Below are 22,102 nucleotides of genomic sequence, written 5' to 3' on the forward strand. Positions count from 1 at the left end.
TGCTAGTCAGTGGGCACAAAGCCTGAGGTGAGGCTATGATTGAACATGGTACTTAGGTAGGGTGCCAGTTCATTCTGTAGTTCATGCAGAACGCAGCCTGGGATGTTGTCAGGTCTCATGGATGCTGTGTTCTTGGCTTTGGAGAGTGTGTTTTTGTACCTGTGTAGCCATGATTACAGGTACTTTGCATTCTTCCGGTATATAGATGGCCCTTTAGGAGATGAGAGAGGGGTAAAGTTAGCACTGAACCTATCTGCCAGGATGTTGGCAATCAGTTGATTCTGTATAATTAGTGCCATTGTGCTGTAACTAAGAGCATATCTGAGTGTTGCCATTGAGATTCTTGACATATCTATAGAATGCTTTGTGGTTGTCTTTAGAATCAGTGGCAATTTTGTTTTCGTAACTAGCTTTGGAGGATTTTATGAGGGATCTCAGCTTCTTACTGAGGCTGACCACGGAGTTCCTCCAATCATGGGATTTTACTCTTTTTTGCACCAGTTTCTTTCTTCTGTTGTAGAGTTTGTTTATAGCAGGGAACCACCAGATTGGCTTCCTTTTTTGGAGGATAGCATCTAGGTTCTGTTAGGGATTGCACGATCCATGCACTCGTGTAAGTGCTTATAAAGTGCAATTGTATAGGATTCAGCAGTTGTATCTCTTGTCCGTCAGCATGGGTGTTGTGAAGTTTGCCACTTCTGTCTTAAGAAGCATGAAGTTGGCTTTGGAGAATTTTTTTACGGTGGTTTCCCTAATGGGGGGTGGGGCTGTCATGTGGATGTCTAGGGTGATTTGCTTGTGGTCGGATCTGACCGACGAGGAATTGACCTCTGGTGTGGAACACCAGTTGCCCATGTTGGTAATGACCAGGTCTAGGATATTGCTGCCCCTGGTGGGGGTGTGGATAAGTTGATCCAAGGCATTGGAATTTAAGAATTCCAGAAAATTTTGAGCACAAGAGTTGGTACATGAGTAGTTTTCCCAGTTAATGGTGGGGTAGTTGAAATCGCCCATTATTAGGGTGTTAGGTTGTGCCCTAATATTTTCCAGTGTATCAAAAAATGAGGATTGGGAAACTTACATGGTGGGGGAACTGTAGCAAGCTACAGTTTGCATTGCGGTCTTGCCCAAAGTTAGTTGCACTTGGATAATCTCAGATGCATTATGCTGAGCAACTAGCCTGGAGGTGTGGATATCCTTAATAAATATGGACACGCCTCCGCCTTTAGTGCTTCGGTCCAAGTTAGGTGGCTGAAAGGTGTGGTGTGAATTATAGCCTGGTAAGGCAGGGGTGCTCTCTGGAGCCTTGAACCAGGTCTCTGTCACTGCACAGATGTCGATGTTCTCCATTTTAAGGAGTGCCTCGAGTGAGTGCATTTTGAGGTTTAGACTTCTAGCATTGAGTAGCATTACCTTCAGATTTTGCTTGCTTGTACCTGTAATGGTGGTGTATTTGTCATTTGAATCTTGCCTAAAAAAGGCACTATAGGGGTGGCAAGAGCCTTAGCCAGTATCTGGAATCCCAAGGGTGACAGGTGCAGGCCATCTCTGGCAAAGCATCGTGGTTTGTCGATCATGTCGTCCCAGGCAGACAGATACTGGATCCCCTTAGAATGACACCAGAAGCTTACCAATTGTTGAAGTCAATCATTTTGTCCTTGTACTGTGATATCATTCTGGGTGATGGCAGGATGCCACTCAGGGCTAGGGTCATACCTGCCTGGGCTACAAGATCAGAAAGCTCCTACATGTCTCTTTTCATGTAGTCCAGGGAGGTATGTCTCAGGTCATTCACACCAACATGGACAATGACAGAGTCATATTTGTACTTGCTGCGAAGTGACCTGAGTGCATGTGTTATGTGGTGGATCCTGGCTCCTGACAGGCAGTTGACAGTGACTTTCTTCTTGTTTAGCCTGATGAGTGGAACATCAGTGTGCCTGACTATAGAGTCACCTATGACTAGAGTGTTAGGTACGTTGTTATGCCTTATGGGCTGTGGTTGAGTGGCACACTGAGTTTGTGGGCTATGTGTCATTTGGGTTGTGTTGGGGGGTGGAGGTTGATTGCGTTTCTGCTTTGGAGGTCCATGTTGCTTGGGTAGATTTTTTTTGAGAGCCTCCACGAATGTAGGTGTGTGTTTTGTGTTTCTATGTGTGTGTTTTGGTGGTGTAGGTTTTGAGGGACTATGTGATGAGTGTGGTGTGGTGCAAGTGTTTACCTTCTCCTCTTGACTGTCTAGTCCAGTCTTGGGTGAAGAGAGCTTTGCTTCCAGTTTGGTTATATAAGTGCATCTCTCACAGGTTGTAGTGTTGGGTGGTAGGAGGAGAGGGTTGTATGTGTACATGAGGCAATTGCTGTTGCTGCATTGCCCCAAGATGCCCAGATTCATCAGGTAGACAGGAGAAAACACCGGGAGCTGACCCTTAGACATGCCTGGATAGGCACTTATTTATTAAGTACTAAAAACTGTTTTCCTCTAGACAAGTGAGGAAAGTTAAGTGCTGTAGTAATTTGTAGCTTATTTAGTGCTTACAATGAGTTCTGAACAAGTGCTGAACTAAGGAAACAGATTTGAGTGCTAAAACTAGAAAACTGGCTAGTTCTAAGAAACAAAATTAAGCTAGAAGTCTTCCCTCCAACACAGAAAGGCTTGGGGGCTCAGAAGCTTACAAACAGTCCTGGATATAGCAAATCTGGATCTGGACTAGACAACTTATAGGAAAGGCAGGAAACAAGCTTAGAATTTTGTTTTTTTTAAGTGGAATGGGGAAAGGAGGAGCAGAAGCTAACTGGATTGGCCTTCTCAAATGTTCTCCCTGGAATAAATAGAATGAGGTAATGACACTAGACTGGGAGGAGTGTCCCAGATCAAATTTGCAGTAGGGGTGGGCAACTGCAACGCCACCAAGTATAAAGAGAAGGAGGGAGGGCAGGAAACAAAAATCATAACAAAAAAACCCAACCAGATGCTTAACAGATGTAGAAAATTCTACTTAATATCTCACACACAGTGAGTAAAATAAAAGTGCTATAAATAACTCAGAAATAAGCAAAAAACAGGATACTTTATATATCTCAGATTTGTTAGCGCAGAGCCCTTCCTCAAACTTCCTGCGATTAGCTCAGTGTGAAATGGCAGAAACAATCACAAGTTAACTTCTTAAGTAACAAAGTTGAAACCTGAAACAGCTTTAAAAAAAGCTTGAGAGAACCAATGAGGTGCTTATTCCAAGGCGTAGTCCAGGCAACCCCAGTCAGCCAATGACCACAAACAGTTCACTCTCACTGAAATGCTATACTGGCCTTGGCTAAGCTATGATGACCTGGGACATGTGCTCAGACACACAGCCTGTACTAACAAACAACTAGGCCCAAAACACAAGCCTGAGTATGGACAATGCTACACTACCAACACTACTTAGGTAGAAAAAACTGCAGAAATGTTTAAACAGATAAAGGATTAAGGAGACTCTAGAGAATGCTTTTAAATGCAAACAAGTTATATGATACACTCGTAGCAGGAAATCAGAACAAACAAACCCAACCAGATGCTTAACAGTTGTAGAAAATTCTACTTAATACCTCACACACAGTGAGTAAAATAAAAGTGCTATAAATAACTCAGAAATAAGCAAAAACAGGATACTTAATGTTATATATCAGATTTGTTAGCTCAGAGCCCTTCCTCCGACTTCCTGCGAGTAGCTCAGTGTGAAATGGCAGAAACAATCACAAGTTAACTTCTTAAGTAATAAAGTTGAAACCTGAAAGAACTTTAAAAAAAACTTGAAAGAACCAATGAGGTGCTTATTTCAAGGCGTAGTCCAGGCAACCCCAGTCAGCCAATGACCACAAACAATTCACTCTCACTGAAATGCTATACTGGCCTTGGCTAAGCTATGATGACCTAGGACATGTGCTCAGACACACAGCCTCTACTAACAAACAACTAGGCCCAAAGCACAAGCCTGAGTATGGACAATGCTACACTACCAACACTACTTAGGTAGAAAAACTGCAGAAATGTTTAAACAGATAAAGGATCAAGGAGACTCTAGAGAATGCTTTTAAATGCAAACAAGTTATATGATGCACTCTTAGCAGGAAATCAGAACAAACAAACCCAACCAGATGCTTAACAATTGTAGAAAATTCTACTTAATACGTTACACACAGTGAGTAAAATAAAAGTGCTATAAATAACTCAGAAATAAGCAAAAAAATAGGATACTTAATGTTATATATCTCAGATTCATTAGCTCAGAGCCCTTCCTCCAACTTCCTCCGATTAGCTCAGTGTGAAATGGCTGCAGTAACTTTGGGCAGAGTATTTCACTACAAATATGAGAAGTGAAATCATGTTGCTTTTCAGCTAGTGCTACTTCAGCAAATGTTTTCTGTCAAAGGAGATTGAAAGGGTAGCCCTGTAAAGTTTGGGGGCATACCTCCACACCTCCTTGTAGAAGCTCATACTTAATATAATGTAGTCCAGATCTGCACAGCCTCAGGGTAAGCTAAAGTGTACATATGTTCAAACCAGTCTGACAGAAACTGGTTCACTAGGTCAGCACTCACTGAAAGTTGATGTGATTGGAGAAATAAATTTTACTTCTCTGTACACATTCTTCTCCTTAGATTATTCAATCTGGCATTTTAATCCCCGCATAAGACCTTGTTTTCTTTGGAGATTGACTCGATCCTACAAGAAGTCAGCATGCTTTCCAGAAGAAAGTTTGTCTTGGATAAATTTAAAAAAATATTTTTGGTGCTAGGAGACAAAGCCTTCCTCCCTTGCAACTTGTATAGGTACTTGATTACTGTTCTTGTTTGCTTACCCCAGTTATGTTCATGTCACATTTGCATTGAAGTTTATTGACCATGTTTAAAATATTATCTTTCCTGAGAAGTTTTCCTGTTTATTTTGTTACTTTCAAATAATTTCTTAAGGGGTGCTATACTTTAAACTTCCCAAGAAAGGGGTATGTATTTAAAAAAAGTTAACTGCATAGCACTACTAGTACAGCACTGCCGTGGTCTAATAGTGGTATGTAGCATTTTAGCAGTTCAGTGACATACATTAGTCACTTATTTGCATGTCTGCAAGTCAAAAACTTAATGTAATGGGAGCAACTGTGCTAAATGTTCCCACTACCAACTCACTCAATGCTGTTGCACCGGCACCTAAACACACACACACAACCTCGCACATACCTGCTGCAACAATAACTGACCCATTGCTGCAGTAGGTGTTCACCTAAAGACTGCTGGATTCAGTCCTCACTTCTCTGCTCTGCTTCAAAATAGCTTGGTAGGGTTTGTCTTTCAATCATTCTTCTGAGCTATTTCAGTCAAGCACTTGGCTCACTTACATTAGCTGCATCCCTGGACTGATGCATTTGCATGCAAGGTATCCAGCAGGACTGTTAGAGTGCAGTACAGTAACATAGATAGGACAGGATGAAAGGAACAACTGCCCTGGGCACAAAGTGTTAGGGGGCACAGTCGGCCATCCATCATCCCGATTGCTGTTTAATATATTAATGATTTTTAAAAGCTGGTATTGCATTTGTGATCAAATTTGACTGCCTTGAAACTCTGTGTGTAGTCTAAACTGTAGAAACCTGTTTACTATGTTGTAGCAAACAGTTTGTTACAGTTTAAAAGTAAAAAAGAGGTTTCTGTTTTCTTAACTAAAACCTGAGCACCATAGTGTTCCATGCAGGGTATAAACTGTAGCAACTGTTTTGCTACATTTGTAGTGAGCAGTTTGCTACAGTTTATTTATTTTTTACTAAAATGTGAGTAGGGAGCAGGGCACAGAAATGGGACCTGACTGGCTGAGACTGAAGGGGGGCATGTTGTGTATCTGGTCACCTGGTTGGTGTTTGTTTTTTTTGTTTATACTCACTCAAAGAGCTGGGGGGAGCGTGGATTTGTGTAGTGGCATGGAAGCAATCCTGCAAGTTTTTCAGAAGTCCTTTTTGTTATTTCTTCACTTGAAGAGCTGAGGGAGTGGAACACTAGTTCGTGGGAGAGGTACAGGGCACTGGATTAGTCAGCTACACTTCTGGTGCTATATCCATCCATCCATAACCCCTTTTTTCCCATTTTTGTCACTTCAACAGTGACAATCATCTAGAACCAAGGTTTACAGTACCGGGTGGCTAGCCCTGCTGTGGTAGTTCTTCCACACCACACACTCGCACCTATTGCCAGTTTAGAGGATCCAGTCCACCTACTGCATGTCTTCAGAATGTGGGAAGAAATTGGAGTACTCAGCAGAAACCCATGCAAACACAGGGAGGGCATGCAGACTTCACACAGAAGGCACTCCAGCTGAGAATCAAACTGGGGAACTTCTTGGTGTAAGACGACACCACCATCCACCTCACCAATTTATGGTGCTATATGATGTAAGTAAAATTTATTTAGAAAACTTTTAGTTCTTGTACAACATACAGGTCGCTAAGTTGCTTCAAGTGAGTTTACTCCTTTTAAGTATGACATGAATGACAATCTTTGTGTCTTTGTTCCTACAATATATGACCTAGATTCATTATTATCAAAGAGGTTCAGACTCTATTAGTAAAAGCTGGAACTTCTCTCGCTAAAAACATTGTTTGCTGAATTGATGTTTCTTTATTCGGTCCAGAAGATATTTTACCAGCACACAGTTTTGTTGATAACATATTAGACTATTTCTTATAGTTTTGTAATGGTGGCTTTTCCTATTCATTCATTAAATTTCATGTTAGTATTTTGTCCTTCTCCCACTATCCTCCTTTTCCTGAAGTACACATCTTAGTGTAAAATCATGTGCCTTTACTGATTTCTGTAGTTGTATAGCAGACTCAATATGTAGTACAAAATAGTATTCCTTTCCTAGAGTTCATAGTGTACAGTATTCATTATATGGTGTAAATTACTTTAATTACCCATGTACCTCTACGGTAAGAGGTTTATTTATTTATTTTATTTATTTATTTGTCTTTGTTTACCATTAAAGACCAACTGGGTAATGCCCATTTTCAGCAGAGGCCTGAGGAGAAAAGCTCTATTTGCTTACATTGCATAAGTTCCAGTTAAACACAGAGTAGTTAAATTTCTATTTACATTTATACACAAGCAGTAGTGACATTTATACATTCTCAGATTTTATGCAGGTGGAAGTTACTACAGAGAAAGCCCATGTGCAACTTAGTGGCTTGTACAAGCAGCAGTTATGTATAAAAATGTTTTGGCATTTCATTGAGAGGTTGAGTGTATTCTGTTTATGGAGATTATTTGGAGAGTATCATATGGTGAACACAAACTCTCAGCCTTGAGATGGGCATGTGCAGGACCAGGATTGGTTAAAGTGTTGTTTAAGCAGTGGTTTAAAACTATTGAGTTTGTTGCAGAGTGTTATTGTGTGGGGCTACTATTCCAGAGTTTATCAATGTATAGGGAGTACGGTGAGTCTCCTGCAACATTATTTGACCTATTTGTAAGTAATAATAATTTGTTACTAGAACAGAGGACCCTTACTTAGAAACCTGTTGCCAACCTTCCACTAATTAATCCTACAGCTGCTTTTGCATTTATGATTGTATGACTGTTTTCTTAATGCAAATTACTGTGTAACCAATTTTTATGTTATTTTGTATTTTTTTTATCTGGTAGTAAATCCTGGGTTGAACCTGAAAATGGGTCCACTTGGCCATTGCTCTAACCTAGTCAACAAATGCATAAATAAATACAGTTAAATTAAATTAGGTTCTGAACTCATGGAGCATAATTCTTTCGATAATTTTAGGAGTCATTGGTTAATTGTCCAGTTTCACCAGTAGTGCCATCATGCGACTTAAAATATGATAGAAACTCTTAAACCTCTTGCTCTGGAACTAGCTTAATCTTTTCTCTTAAAGTACCAGTCCTGAAAGTTGTAATTTGTGTAGCTATTGTTTCATCTATAACTGTTTCAGAATTACAAGCTCTGAGGAATAGTTAACCATTTACCTTTGTTTGTTTATTGTTTACCTTGTGTTGTCGGACCAGCCAGAAATCCTCCTGCAGTCGACTAGTTCCATTCATTCCACTTCTTTCCCTTCCCTTGGAGTAAGAGATAATTGCATAAGACCATCATTCAGGCAGCCATCAGGGGATTTCTGATTATGGTGTAACTTTCTGCTCCTGGAGACTCATGTGCACTGTTACTAGTATGAGAGCCTTGCATTGCCTTCTTTCTATTGAGATGACATTCACTCTTCCACACATCCCTTCCTGAACAGAGTACACCTTCTTAGGAATGTACTGCATTATGCATCTTGGCAGAGCCAGGCTCAAGTGATTGTGGGCCATATGCTGTGTCATTCTTTTTTCATTTTTTTACAGGAACCATCATTGCAGAAAACCAGACTTCAGCCTCCTCCTTCATGTTGGGTGAGCTGATGTCAGCCATTTACTCGCCCACTCAGCTCCTCCAATAACTAAGTCACTAATCATGCTCTGGTCATCAGGGTTATAAGACTCCATCTCTCTTCACTGCATAACTAGACCCATTTACTGTTTTTTTTTCAGTAAAATGGAGTGTTTAAAAAAGAATCTTTCACTTTTTTCTAAAGTACTGTCTGATTCAATTTTAAAGAGATATAGCCATCTGCCAAGATGCGACAGACAGGTAATATATTATGTAGACAAGACTAAATCTTTCAGCTCTCGAGACCAATAATTTGTATCCTTTGTACAGGATATACCCTTGACCAAACAGATCTTATCAAAATAGATGGCCATCTGTATTAGAGTGTGCTATAAAAATATAAACCTTTGACTGGAATAATCGGAAAGCTTGCAACAACAGCCATGTCAACTACACCACCTTTTTTTCCAGGGCCTATACTGTACATTTGCAGAGATGCTGCATGCTCTGTTATTCACGCTTTCTCCAAACTTTGCTGACCAGATGCCATTTCTAGAAACAGTACAAGTCCTGTCAAGGATCATATCCTGTTCACCTGAACTAAGAGATGACAGACTGTCTGTACTGTCTGTGAAAGTCCTCCTCAACTAAAATAATTCTGTCCTTAAGGGAAAGAAGAGGAAGTGGAATAGTGGAGAAATAAATCAAGAAGAGGAAAAGGAGGAGTGATGGACATTAGTATGGAGACTATGGAAGTAAATGTTATAAATGCTGCAGCTCTAGAGTCTGAGTGAAAATGGTTATATGAATGTTAATCATCTGTTTATTTATTTTCAGGTTCATCTTTCCTGTATCCCTTGTTATTTGCAATGATATAATGTCATACATTTGTGGCTTCTTTTTTGGAAGGACTCCATTAATTGAGGTAAACTTATGAATATTTTTGAAGTAAAAGTTGAAAGGCAGCTGGGTTATGTTCTGCACAAAACTTGTGATACATATTATCTTAATTATGTACACAGATTAACTGAATAATCTGAAATTCTTTAGGATGTCTTCATTAGCAGGCCATATACAATGCAATGTAGCTCTCAAATGTTAAGATATTACAGAACGTTTTTAGCATTGCCTGTCAATATCTGCGTTTATCTGTGTCTGTTATTATTGTCCCAGTTCTTCTGTGCCCAGTATTTATAAATATGGATTATGTATCCGGAATGGGATGCAAAAGTGGTTTCAGAAAGTTTTAGCAATGTATAGGAGTCTCTGTCTACCAACCCAGACTGACTGAGAAGCATGGATTAGTCCATGGCTGTGAGTCAGACATCCAATGTACAGTGAGGCTCTAGCTCCAGTCTGTAAAGCCAGGATGAAGGTGACCAACCACTCTGCTCTTCAGAGTGCCTTAGATTATTTCAGCTGTGGAAATAATTGACTAGTATCAACAGTGGATAGGAATATGTGTGTATTTCGTATTACTTTTCTTCTCGATTGGTATTGGACTTCTGAGTGTTCAGTGCATCCCTTAGGGGAAGTAGTAGTAGTGAGAACAATGTAAAGGAAAAAATATGTTTGCTGACAGCCTAATTCTTTAGCGGCTTTTATCCTGTCAGTGTCATGGGAAGTTTATATCTCTTGTTGAATATTACATGTGTACATCATTTCAGGCAGCCAAGTCCTTACGATGTAAATGAAGGATCACTCTGCGTGGGAGGGTCTAAAACTTAAAGTAAAGCAGACTGTATTTAATTATTTTTTAATAGCTTGGCCAGTAATTGTTTTTGATGGAAATTTTTAAATGTGGTTATTTTGTCAATAAGCAACTGTCCACAGCATTTAATGTAATTCCTATAGTGTTTTGGTGTTTGTTTGTTGGCATGTTTGTTTTAATTATGTAATTGCAACCAAAATAAAGTACATGCCAGAAAAGATAGTCATCTATGTGCTTGAGGTTGATCATATTTAAAAATTCAAACTCATAGTTGCATCATTTTAATAGCCATAATGTGGGAATTTTATATTCATTTTTCTGTAGTCTGTTAAAGAGAATTAAATAGTCTAATTCTGACAAAACTGCTGAGTCAAGTCCAAAATCCTGTTCTTTTGAGATTGACCGGGAACAGTCTTTTGTAGTATTTGTTAAAATGAACTGCAGTTTTTTTGTAAGTAGCCAGAAAGAGAATGTGTGCTTCCCACTTCATCTGAGCCAGTAATTCTGAAGGAAGTGGAGGTGAAATGGTCACCTTAGATGGAACACTCAATGCAGAGTAGAATATAGATGCTGTCCTGATTATGTGAATTTTTATAATCTGATACTGGGGGTACCCCTCACTAGGTGTATATATGATTGGGGTATCCTCTTCTACTTTCCTTAGAGTGAGTGTGTCTGTCTTAGCCTTGTTTACTTGAAGGCATGCACTCGTTAGGCTGATGCATGCTGCGGTATTATACTGTGGACTGTGAGAGCACTGGCCAACTGTTTTCCACCATTCTCATAATTCATTTCAGCTTTCCAGCCTGATATGTCTGTTCAGTGCCTAAGAAATACAACACTTTTGCACCAGCCCCCCATCTTACCTTCCTCTAGAAGTCGCTTAATGATCATTTTCCAGCCTCCAGCTAAATGGTGTGAGATCCTTTTTAAGCATTCTAGGATGGATTCCTATAAATTTGCAATTCTTTATGAGTACCAGATTCCACACCCATCCATTTTTACCACCTGATATGGAGTCTAAGGATCTGGATAATGTAGGCAGGGATGTTTTAGGTTGAATACTAACTTCTGATCCCTCAGCTAGCTATGGAGCAGGCACTGGAAACGTTTTCAGCTCTTCCTGAGTGTAGTATAAAGAAACACTTGGTCAGGACCCTTACCACTACTTCTATAGTGGCTTGCTTCTTGATCATTGTAGCTTTGATTACGGGTAAACTATAGTCTGAGTAGCAGGCTTAAATACATGTCCACATAGGATGCTGTGGCTAAGGCTGTCTTCTAAGGATGAATTTAGGCAGGACATCTTGGATTCTACCTTTTAAGAAAGGAGGCAGTTGATGTTCAGAGTAAATAAACACAAAATGCTGCACTTAGGCCCAACAACCCAGGGGGGAAGTATCAGGTTGAAGGGGGGTGATACTAATGGCATTAGAGCAAGAAAAGAATCAGAAGGTATTGATCACACATTGATTTTTCTGTCATGAACAGATTGACAGGACAGTGGTAGCAGTAGAGGGAATTTTGGGGTGCTTAGGATCCGTGGTGGTACAGCAGTAGCGTTGTTAACCTCACAGCAAGAGGTTCTCCTGTTCGATTCTCGGCTGGAGTGCCTTCTGTGTGGAGTCTGCATGTCTTCCCCGCAGTCGAGTGGCCTCCGAAAGACATGCGTGAATGGGCGTGCCTTCGCTGAAGGTTGGGCATCGGGCTGGCAACTCTGCACCATAAAAATCGACTGCCAATCATTAGCGGACCGGAGTTCCGCTGTGGCGACCCCTAACCAGGAAAGGCCGAAAAGACAAACAAACAAACATCCTCTGAGGGATACACTTCAAAGGCAAAGCAACAATGCTTTCTTTTTACAAGGTATTGGACAGACCACCACTCCTTAAATACTGCATGCAGGTCCGGAAGCCGTATAATGAAAAGGACGTCAGATCACTGGAAAAAATCTAGAAAAAAGCTACCAGAAATATCTGTGGGGTGAAGGAAATGCAGTATGACCAGAGGCTAATGAGCTAGAGCTCTTCTTACATGGGACTAAAAAAACAATAGGGACCTAAGACTGGTGCCCAATATCACATCATAGAGTTACAAAGAGGTCATTCTGAACACAACGGACAGAAAGGAAAGGAGGGGGAATAGGAAGCAGTCAGGGACTAATTGTCCTGGGATATCCAGTTTAACATTTTTTCACAAAGGGGAGTTGTGGACTGTTGAATTGGACTTCTAGGATGGATAGTGGGGAGGATCTACAGAGTCATTCAAGAGAGCATGGGGAGATATGGAGAAATGGTAAGTGGAAAGTGACATAGAAGGAATGCAAAATGTTAACGGTATTTAAAAAGTCAGATTATAACATGCGTAGTGTCTCCTTCTGCCATTAAGAATGCCCATTGGCTTCTCACTTCCACCAAATACATTCTGGAGAAAGCACCGACTTAAAGGTATGAATGAGATACTTTGAATCTTAGAGGACATACTAAATAAAACTGAATGTAGTTTATGAGTTAATTTGTTTTATTGTTCCTTTTCTTCACCTGAATCTGTTGTAATTATTCTGATTTTGTATTTGATGCTTTACTTTGATTTAGCCTGTCCTCTAAAGAAGCGATAAGTTTATAATAAATTTCCTTTATTTACTGTCATAAGCCTACTTAGTCATATTTCCTTTATTTATTTAAACAAACATTTCCTCACCAAGGCAGCCATAATTTCTGCTGCCAATTCCCACCTAATCTCCACTTTACTCTATGCCTCTCCAATACTTACCTACCTTAGACAAACAGACCTAAACAAGCTGAAGGCTTGCTACAATAAAATTGATAAGTTTGCCACTGGTGCATCTTATCGCAGCCACCCCTGTATGTCACTTAGAGAACTTGACTGGCTTGAACTCCCTCAACTTCTTCACCTGAATCAACTGTCTCTCACCCACAAGTTAGTAAACCATCCTCTTAAAGTCCCATCCCTTCAAACCCTTCTCCAGCCCTACTGCTCCACCAGATCACTACTCTCCAGCAGCCAGAATCTACTTCTAGTGACCAAACCCATGAACTCAGCTGGAGAAGCACTATTCTCCTGCATCATATCCAGATTATGGAAAAATCTTGCCCCCTCTATAACCACACTACCGTCTTGCAATCACTTCAAGACTGCACTAAAAACACACTTAAAAAGCCTCTGTTTATGCCCATGCAAAAATCCTATCTAGTAACCCTCCTTATACCTACCCTTCCTCTCCCTTCCCTTAGCCACCCTGCCTCACACAATTTGATCATTGCATTCCTTCTTCTGCAGGCTATGGCTCACCCTTTACCCTTCCCTTCCCTCCTCACTCAATCTCTCAGACCTGTTATAACATGCTTAACTACCTCACTTCATCTCAACTCCAAATACATATCCAACTGACTTACACCTAGCTTCCTCTCACTACCATGTGTACTACTCACTCAGTCTCCGCTCTTACTCCTCTGTCTTCCCCTTCCATCCCATTAGACCTTCTAGCTTCAAATAACAAAAATGTCCGTGTGGAGTTAATGCTCTAGTGCAAACAGCAAAAGTCAAATAAATGAATACACAGCAAAAGAGCAAAACAATGAAGGGGTCCAAGACACTGTTACAAAATCCCATATGCCAAGTAACTCCAAGTCTATGAAAAGCACAATAATCCAACGCTGTCCAGTGATAAAAAAAGGAAGTTTAATTGCAATATAGAAAGGTTAGCGCTTTCGCTGAATAGCTTCTTCAGACCTTAATACAAATGAACCAAAAATCTACAGCTCTTAAATATACAAAAAGGAGCCAAACCAATGAATGCTACTTAAAGCTGTATAGACATTGTTAAAACACATTCTAATGCATCAAGGCTTACTCAATAAAAACACATCATTATAAAACAAATCATTAAAAACATATATGTAAACTACAATTACTGATGCTGAATGATATAAACATGCATCAAATATTTAAAAACTAATAACATATGAAACTTATGATGTCTAACATGAAATGATGAACACAAACTCTAGTTCATTTACAATGTCTTCTCCTCCTCAATTTCAAAAGTGGACGTAAGGGGACTTTACCATTGAGTCCTGGTGGCATATTGGATCTAAACCTAATGATCCAGTGTGTCTCTCTAGCCTCCGTATAATTCTCAATGTCTCCCCTTCTATGAGTTTTAAAGACTTGTTCCAGAATCCTAAACTTAAAATGATGGTCTATACCACTGTCATGTACATGTTTGGCAAGCGCATTGTGCAAATGACCCTTCCTAATATAGTAGACGTGTTCACGAATCCTGTCTCTAAGACAGCGATTCGTTTTGCCTATATAGAATGCCGAACAGGCTACACAGGATGCAATGTACACTACATTCTTAGACATGCAATTCCCACGTGCCCGTATGGTGTAGTCACCTAATCCTAGGGGATGTGCAAAAACTGGATTTGTAAGGATGTAAGAACAGAAATTGCATCTATTGCATGGTACTGGAAAATGCTCATGAACCTCCAAATTGCGATGTAGAGTCTTTGGATAACATAATAGATTCTTAAGATTCTTCTTGTTCCGGTATACGAACCTAGGTCTATCCCCACAAATCTCTTTAATTTTAGGGTCTACTGACAGGACATGCCAGTGTTTAATGAAGATGTCTTTAATGAAACCTATATCTTTGGTATAATACACTGGAAAAACTACTTGTTGATTCTGCCCATGCAGACTGGTGATTACACAATTATCATCAGTCCTAGTTAGATAGTGTTCATCTGCCCCTTCAGAGAAATAGGGCTTGGCTCTAGTATCCCTAAGAACTGAAATATCATCCAACCCTGTTCTAAAATCCATCGTACTGTAACTACGTTCTCTCAGCCTGTCCTCCAAGTCCTGCAAATCCGTTCTATATGCTAAGTCACCAGGTGTATATCTGGACACACGCATGGCTTGTCCACGAACAATGTTCTTATAGACAAAGCCAGGTGTATGCTATGACGGTGCAGGAGTGTATTCCTATGACAAGGTTTACGATACAGACCTGTATTGATCATCCCATCTGCCAACTTCTCAACATATACATCTAAGAATGGAACGTATCTGTCAGACCATTCCACTGTAAAATTTAAAAAGTCTGTTGCTGCATTGATCTCCCAAATAAAGCGTTCCAGTTGTGCAGACGTACCCTTCCAAATAAGGAACAGGTCGTCTACAAAACACCTATAAAATGGAACAAAATCCTTGTAAGACTCATTCTGGTACAGATGTCTATGTTCCCATTCAGCCATAACGAGATTGGCGTAGCTATTGGCACATGAAGTGCCCATAGCTACGCCATCTCGCTGAAGGAAAGTACGTTCTTGGAAACAGAACACGTTCGACTCCAGTACAATCTCTAGTAAATTGAGAATCAACTCAATATCAATATTTAATGATAGGTCTGACCTTCTCAAATAAGTGCTAATCATGTTAATACCCTCAGTGTTAGGTATAACTGTGAAAAGGGATTGGACGTCCATTGTCACCAAGAGGAATCCCTCTAAATATGTACAAGAATTAATATATTGATAGAGGTCTAACAAGAATTGTTTAGTGTCCTTGAGAATATGACAATTGGCTTCTACCACTGGTCTCAATTTACTCTCTATATATATAGAGAGTGGTTCGGTGGACCACCCTCTACCAGCCACTATAGGTCTCATAGGTGGAAAAATAGGGTCCTTGTGAATCTTAGGAAGGCCCTGTATGACTGGTATCAGTGGATGTGTAACATACAAAAACTCAAATAAAGCTTGATCAATAACTTTATTCTCAAGCAAATCTGCCAATATCACCTGTATCCTATTGATAATAAAATCAACCCTGTCCCCTGAAATGGGCTCATAAAATCTCTCTTCTCCTAGCATGTTCATCATGTCATGTCGATATCTGGCAGTGTCGAAAACCATAATCCCTCCCCCTTTGTCGGCTGGGCGTATGATGATATCCTGATTTTGACACAACCTGTTCAAAGCTTCTCTTTGTTTAAATGTAAGGTTGTATTTATTCCTGTCGCGAGGACCATATTGTCCCTTCATCTTGTACAAATCATCCTCTACTAGTTTACTGTAAGCCGCAACTAAGGGGTGTATTGGTGGTACAAATGTGCTGGGTTTTCTATAAGAGTGATTAGAAATGGTTTCCATTCCATTATATTCAATTCTCAACGACAAATTCCTAACAAATAACTTAAAGTCTCTTAATGTTTCCTCATACCTACTAAACATAGTGGGAATGAATGTAAGCCCCTTTGACAAGACTTTTAGTTCATCTAAACTCAAGTCATGACTAGATAAATTAAATACTATATCATTTACTTCCCTTCCCACATCTTCTTGATGTTTCGGTTGGGCTGTCTGTCTGGGGATAGTTTCCGTTTCTGACGCCCCCTGCTGATAGAGCGCGTCCTCCCCTCCCTGGTGAGTGATCTGATGGGGAAAGGGTGCTTGCTATTGAAAGCCTGTGCGGAACTCACTGGAATCAACTCATTATTATTACTGTTCCCAACACTAGTATCATTGCTGACCATGACTGATGGTGTACTAATGACCTTCCTCCGAACCACAGGCTCAGGGTGAATGGCTTGTATGTCATTATTAACAACAGCTTGTACAAGTGATATAACAACATCACTATTAGTAATAGCCATCTCTCCAGTGGCTGTATTATCAACAGTATCTACAACTCCAGTATCTGACCTACTAACTTGATCTAAACCAATGTCATTCTCTGAGAAAGTAACATTATTCAGTCGAGTAGTTCCATTAACAGTCTCTATAAATGCAATATTGCGACTAGTTGTCACGCTGCCCCTGGGCCAAGTAAAAATCTGGCCCAGCCTAAAATCATTACTGTCCCTTTGGAGTTTCGCCCTCTTCTGATTAAGAAGGCATCTCTCATATTGTATAACATTGTCCAGCAATAAGTTACAGGCGTTATCAACAGCTGAGGCAGGATACTTGGTATAAATGTCTAATCGTTGACTCTGTATGTCCTGCCTCAATGCTTCCTCTATCGGATTAAAAAACTTGTTCATTAACCTCATATAATTGAGGCTTACCTCGATGTTTAACTGCTGACATTCGAAGAGCAGCTCTGGATAGAGTGTAGCCGTGGTCGGCATTTTGAGCACTCTCAGTCCTCTGGGAATTAATCGGCGCTGGATGCAGACTTAAATTTTACAGTGGAATGGTCTGACAGATACATTCCATTCTTAGATGTATATGTTGAGAAGTTGGCAGATGGGATGATCAATACAGGTCTGTATCGTAAACCTTGTCATAGGAATACACTCCTGCACCGTCATAGCATGCATCCTGGCTTTGTCTATAAGAACATTGTTCGTGGACAAGCCATGCGTGTGTCCAGATATACACCTGGTGACTTAGCATATAGAACGGATTTGCAGGACTTGGAGGACAGGCTGAGAGAACGTAGTTACAGTACGATAGATTTTAGAACAGGGTTGGATGATATTTCAGTTCTTAGGGATACTAGAGCCAAGCCCTATTTCTCTGAAGGGGCAGATGAACACTATCTAACTAGGACTGATGATAATTGTGTAATCACCAGTCTGCATGGGCAGAATCAACAAGTAGTTTTTCCAGTGTATTATACCAAAGATATAGGTTTCATTAAAGACATCTTCATTAAACACTGGCATGTCCTGTCAGTAGACCCTAAAATTAAAGAGATTTGTGGGGATAGACCTAGGTTCGTATACCGGAACAAGAAGAATCTTAAGAATCTATTATGTTATCCAAAGACTCTACATCGCGATTTGGAGGTTCATGAGCATTTTTCAGTACCATGCAATAGATGCAATTTCTGTTCTTACATCCTTACAAATCCAGTTTTTGCACATCCCCTAGGATTAGGTGACTACACCATACGGGCACGTGGGAATTGCATGTCTAAGAATGTAGTGTACATTGCATCCTGTGTAGCCTGTTCGGCATTCTATATAGGCAAAACGAATCGCTGTCTTAGAGACAGGATTCGTGAACACGTCTACTATATTAGGAAGGGTCATTTGCACAATGTGCTTGCCAAACATGTACATGACAGTGGTATAGACCATCATTTTAAGTTTAGGATTCTGGAACAAGTCTTTAAAACTCATAGAAGGGGAGACATTGAGAATTATACGGAGGCTAGAGAGACACACTGGATCATTAGGTTTAGATCCGATATGCCACCAGGACTCAATGGTAAAGTCCCCTTACGTCCACTTTTGAAATTGAGGAGGATAAGACATTGTAAATGAACTAGAGTTTGTGTTCATCATTTCATGTTAGACATCATAAGTTTCATATGTTATTAGTTTTTAAATATTTGATGCATGTTTATATCATTCAGCATCAGTAATTGTAGTTTACATATATGTTTTTAATGATTTGTTTTATAATGATGCGTTTTTATTGAGTAAGCCTTGATGCATTAGAATGTGTTTTAACAATGTCTAGACAGCTTTAAGTAGCATTCATTGGTTTGGCGCCTTTTTGTATATTTAAGAGCTGTAGATTTTTGGTTCATTTGTATTAAGGTCTGAAGAAGCTATTCAGCGAAAGCGCTAACCTTTCTATATTGCAATTAAACTTCCTTTTTTAATACTGGACAGCGTTGGATTATTGTGCTTTTCATAGACTTGGAGTTACTTGGCATATGGGATTTTGTAACAGTGTCTTGGACCCCTTCATTGTTTTGCTCTTTTGCTGTGTATTCATTTATTAGACCTTCTAGCTTGTTCCACCTTCGTGTGGAGCTTCTGCTTTATATCTGCTTGAGTTTAGTGCAGTATTTGTATATAAGATTTAGGTATACGAGTTTAGAACAGTATCTGTTTGCACTTACTACTATCTTACCTTTATTCCTAGCCTTTAGCTAGATATTGGTATATCTGTTCATTACTATGTTTCATATTGTATGTATAGCTAATGTTTGCTGCAGTGTGTATTATTTGCTATTGTATGTATATTCAATTGTTCTTCATGTACTCTGCTGCTCATTTATTGTTCTGTGGAGCTTTTCTCCCCGGGCCTCCACTGAAAAGGACCTGTGTCCAGTTGGAATTTCCCGGTAAATAAATAAATAAATAATTGAATGTTTTAGTTTTTGTTGCTGTACACAACACTGGGAGAGTTTGCACTTATTTAAAACCTTCTAGCCAGCTTCATGACAGAGAAAGATAAAGCCCTGACTAAGATCCAGGTTATATTAGTTTGATTAGCAGCTCAAACAGCTGTTGGAGCTGGTCATGTGGAAGAGGAATGATGAGTCATTGCCCTGCTCAACTCTTCTAGGGAGAGGGGACTTGTGAGTGGCATGGCTGATTTGCAAGCCATATTGATGATACTAGGACTGAAGTGGGAGCTGTGATGCTGTGTGTGAGTGAGCATAGAGAGAGGCACCACAAATTAGGTGAAAGCATTACCCTCACAGTGCCATTGCTCACACAGTTGCACATCAGAGGGAGATGGAGCTTTAAAGGAGAAAACCCTCTGCAAGCTACAGCATGACAGGCCTCACCTCAGTCCCACTCTTGAGTCATTATGACTTGCATCTCTTACAATCAGCACACAAGAGAACTGTCTTCTCCCTGCATTTAAAGGCTCTCTTAGAAGGGAGGCCCTCTCAGTGCATGTCACAACAGTGGACAAGGTAGTATGTGAGCTGACAGTAGAGGTGCCAGAAGTCAGTGGCAGCAAAGGGCAAAAAAAAAAAAAACTTATTTAAAACCTTCTGTTAAGTGCATTTTTGTTCTTTGTCAGCTTGGATACTTTGGGAATCTGCCCATGCATTATGAATACTGGAAAGACACTAGCTGGGAAACTACGTAGTGTAGCAGTGTTTGAAGCTACACAATTGACCTCATTTCTCTCTCTCTCTCTCTCTCTCTCTCTGTCTCTCTCTCTGTCTCTCTCTCTCTCTCTGTCTCTCTCTCTCTCTCTGTCTTTCTCTCTCTCTCTCTCTCTCTCTCTCTCCAGAATGAACACCCCATCCCACCTGTCCATGTTATTTTTATTTTATATTGTTGGTTATGCTTGTGTTATATGCCGTTTTTGTTATATGGATTATCAGGTTCCATCGTACAGTGCAGGTTGAGGAAAAGGATGAAAGCGGCTGAAAGAGAAACATTGTACAGTTTCATTGGCATATTAGTATTGATGATATGTCATGCTATCCTGAAACCTGGTGTTACTTATTTTATTTGTTATTTATTTATTGACATTTGTTTACCAGGAAAATCCAACTGGGCCCAGGTGCCCTTTTTCAAAGTAGGCCTAGGGAGGAAAGCTCCAAGGTATCATATTGAATGCAATTAATGTTTACAATAAATTTTATAATGCAGTTTCAGTGGATACGTATATAATATTCAGAATAATACAATTTATATTTATATTCACAAACATTAAATTTACATGCCTTGTATTGAGACTTTACAGGTAGAAGAGTGGTGTATGAGATAGGTAGGAATAATCTAAGAAATTCAATAGAGTGAAGCATTAGATGAGATAAGCAAGTCTGGGTGTTAATAAAGAAGTAGTGATGGAATAGCAATTTGGTTATGCTAGTTAGAAGCTAGGTATAGTAGTTTAAAAAGTAAAATAAAAGGCGGTTTTAGAAGGGAATAAGCAGGTTAAGTGATTTAGTGCTTTAAAGGCGGTATAAAAAAGGTGATGAAGGATGTTTGAGAGCTGTGTTCCAGATAAAGAGCAGGGACAAAGCCAGGAGGTAGAGAGGAAGTCTTTAGTAATGGTTTGAAAAGATGAAGGTGTGTGATAGACCTGATTGATATAGGAATTGTATTCCAAGTTCTAGCTGCACTATTGGAATAGAAAGTTACCCCAGCATCCTTTTGTGGTTTGTAGGTGGTAAGCAGTTGCTTGTTATGTGACCGAAGGGGACAATTTGGAAGATAGTATTGGAGCAGAGATTGAATTGCTGGGCAAACAGATGGGTTATGGATGGTTTTATGGGTGAAGGTGAGCTGAGTATAACAGGTGTTGAGGAAACTCGAGACAGTTAAGTGTTTTAGTACTAAACAGTGATGGGTTTGGTAAGGTTTCTTGCAAGTGAATCTGACAGCTTAGTTATAGCACTGTTCAAGTTTAGAACTAAGTAAGGCTTGTAGGTTGGTCATGATAGGAGCTCCATATAGGAGAGAGGGTAAAAGGTAAGTGGCAGCTAGAGGGACCTTAGCAGAGTCTGTAAGGAATTTCTTTATGTAGAGGGCCTAGTTTTTGATCTATTATGGCACTTTGCTGTAATTTTTCATGTGTGTGTGTGTAGATATATATGTATATATCTATATGTATGTATATCTATGCATATGTGTATGTATACGTGTGTGTCTGTATGTATGCATATAGATATATATATATATATATATATATATATATATATATATATATATATATATATATATATAGATATATATATATATAAAATGTATATATATGGAGTCTGCATGTCCTCCCCGCGGTCGAGTGACATTTAAAGACATGCTAGTAGGTGCGTGCGTGAATGGGTGTGGCTTCTTTCAATGTCGGGCTGGCAACTCTGCACTCTAAAAATCCACTGCCAATCATTAGCAGACCGGAGGTCCGCTGTGGCGACCCCTAACCGGGAAAAGCCGAAAAACACAAATGTATATATATATATATATATATATATATATATATATAAAAGTGATATAGATATATAAAAATATAAAATCAAAAATCTGAATTAGCTTCTTTCACTCTAGACAGTTAATCTTGTGTTTACTTACTCAGGTCTATCTCTTTTCTGTATAATTTGCACTTTTATCATTTTTACACATTCCATGTAATTGTCAAATTTCAAATTGTACAGCCTTGAATTTTTGTAATTTCTATTGGTGTAGACTTGAATTTATGTAATTTTTGACATATTTTTGGAGCTTTTCTCCTCGGGTCTCCACTGAAAATGAG

At 39.6% G+C, this 22,102-nt stretch overlaps 1 protein-coding gene across 1 annotated transcript in view; it reads left to right on the forward strand.

Moving 5' to 3' along the window:
* Positions 1-22,102, forward strand: part of CDS1 (CDP-diacylglycerol synthase 1) — a 1,285,468-nt gene that overhangs the window by 841,100 nt on the left and 422,266 nt on the right. Inside the window, exon 8 of the mRNA XM_044058908.1 lies at positions 9,239-9,326. Within this exon, the coding sequence (XP_043914843.1) occupies positions 9,239-9,326 (88 nt within the window). The remainder of the gene's footprint in view (positions 1-9,238; positions 9,327-22,102) is intronic.

The sequence above is a fragment of the Protopterus annectens genome, chromosome 17.part0, assembly GCF_019279795.1.
Source record: "Protopterus annectens isolate FY-2018-M chromosome 17.part0, PAN1.0, whole genome shotgun sequence".
Taxonomy (NCBI): Eukaryota; Metazoa; Chordata; order Ceratodontiformes; family Protopteridae; genus Protopterus; species Protopterus annectens.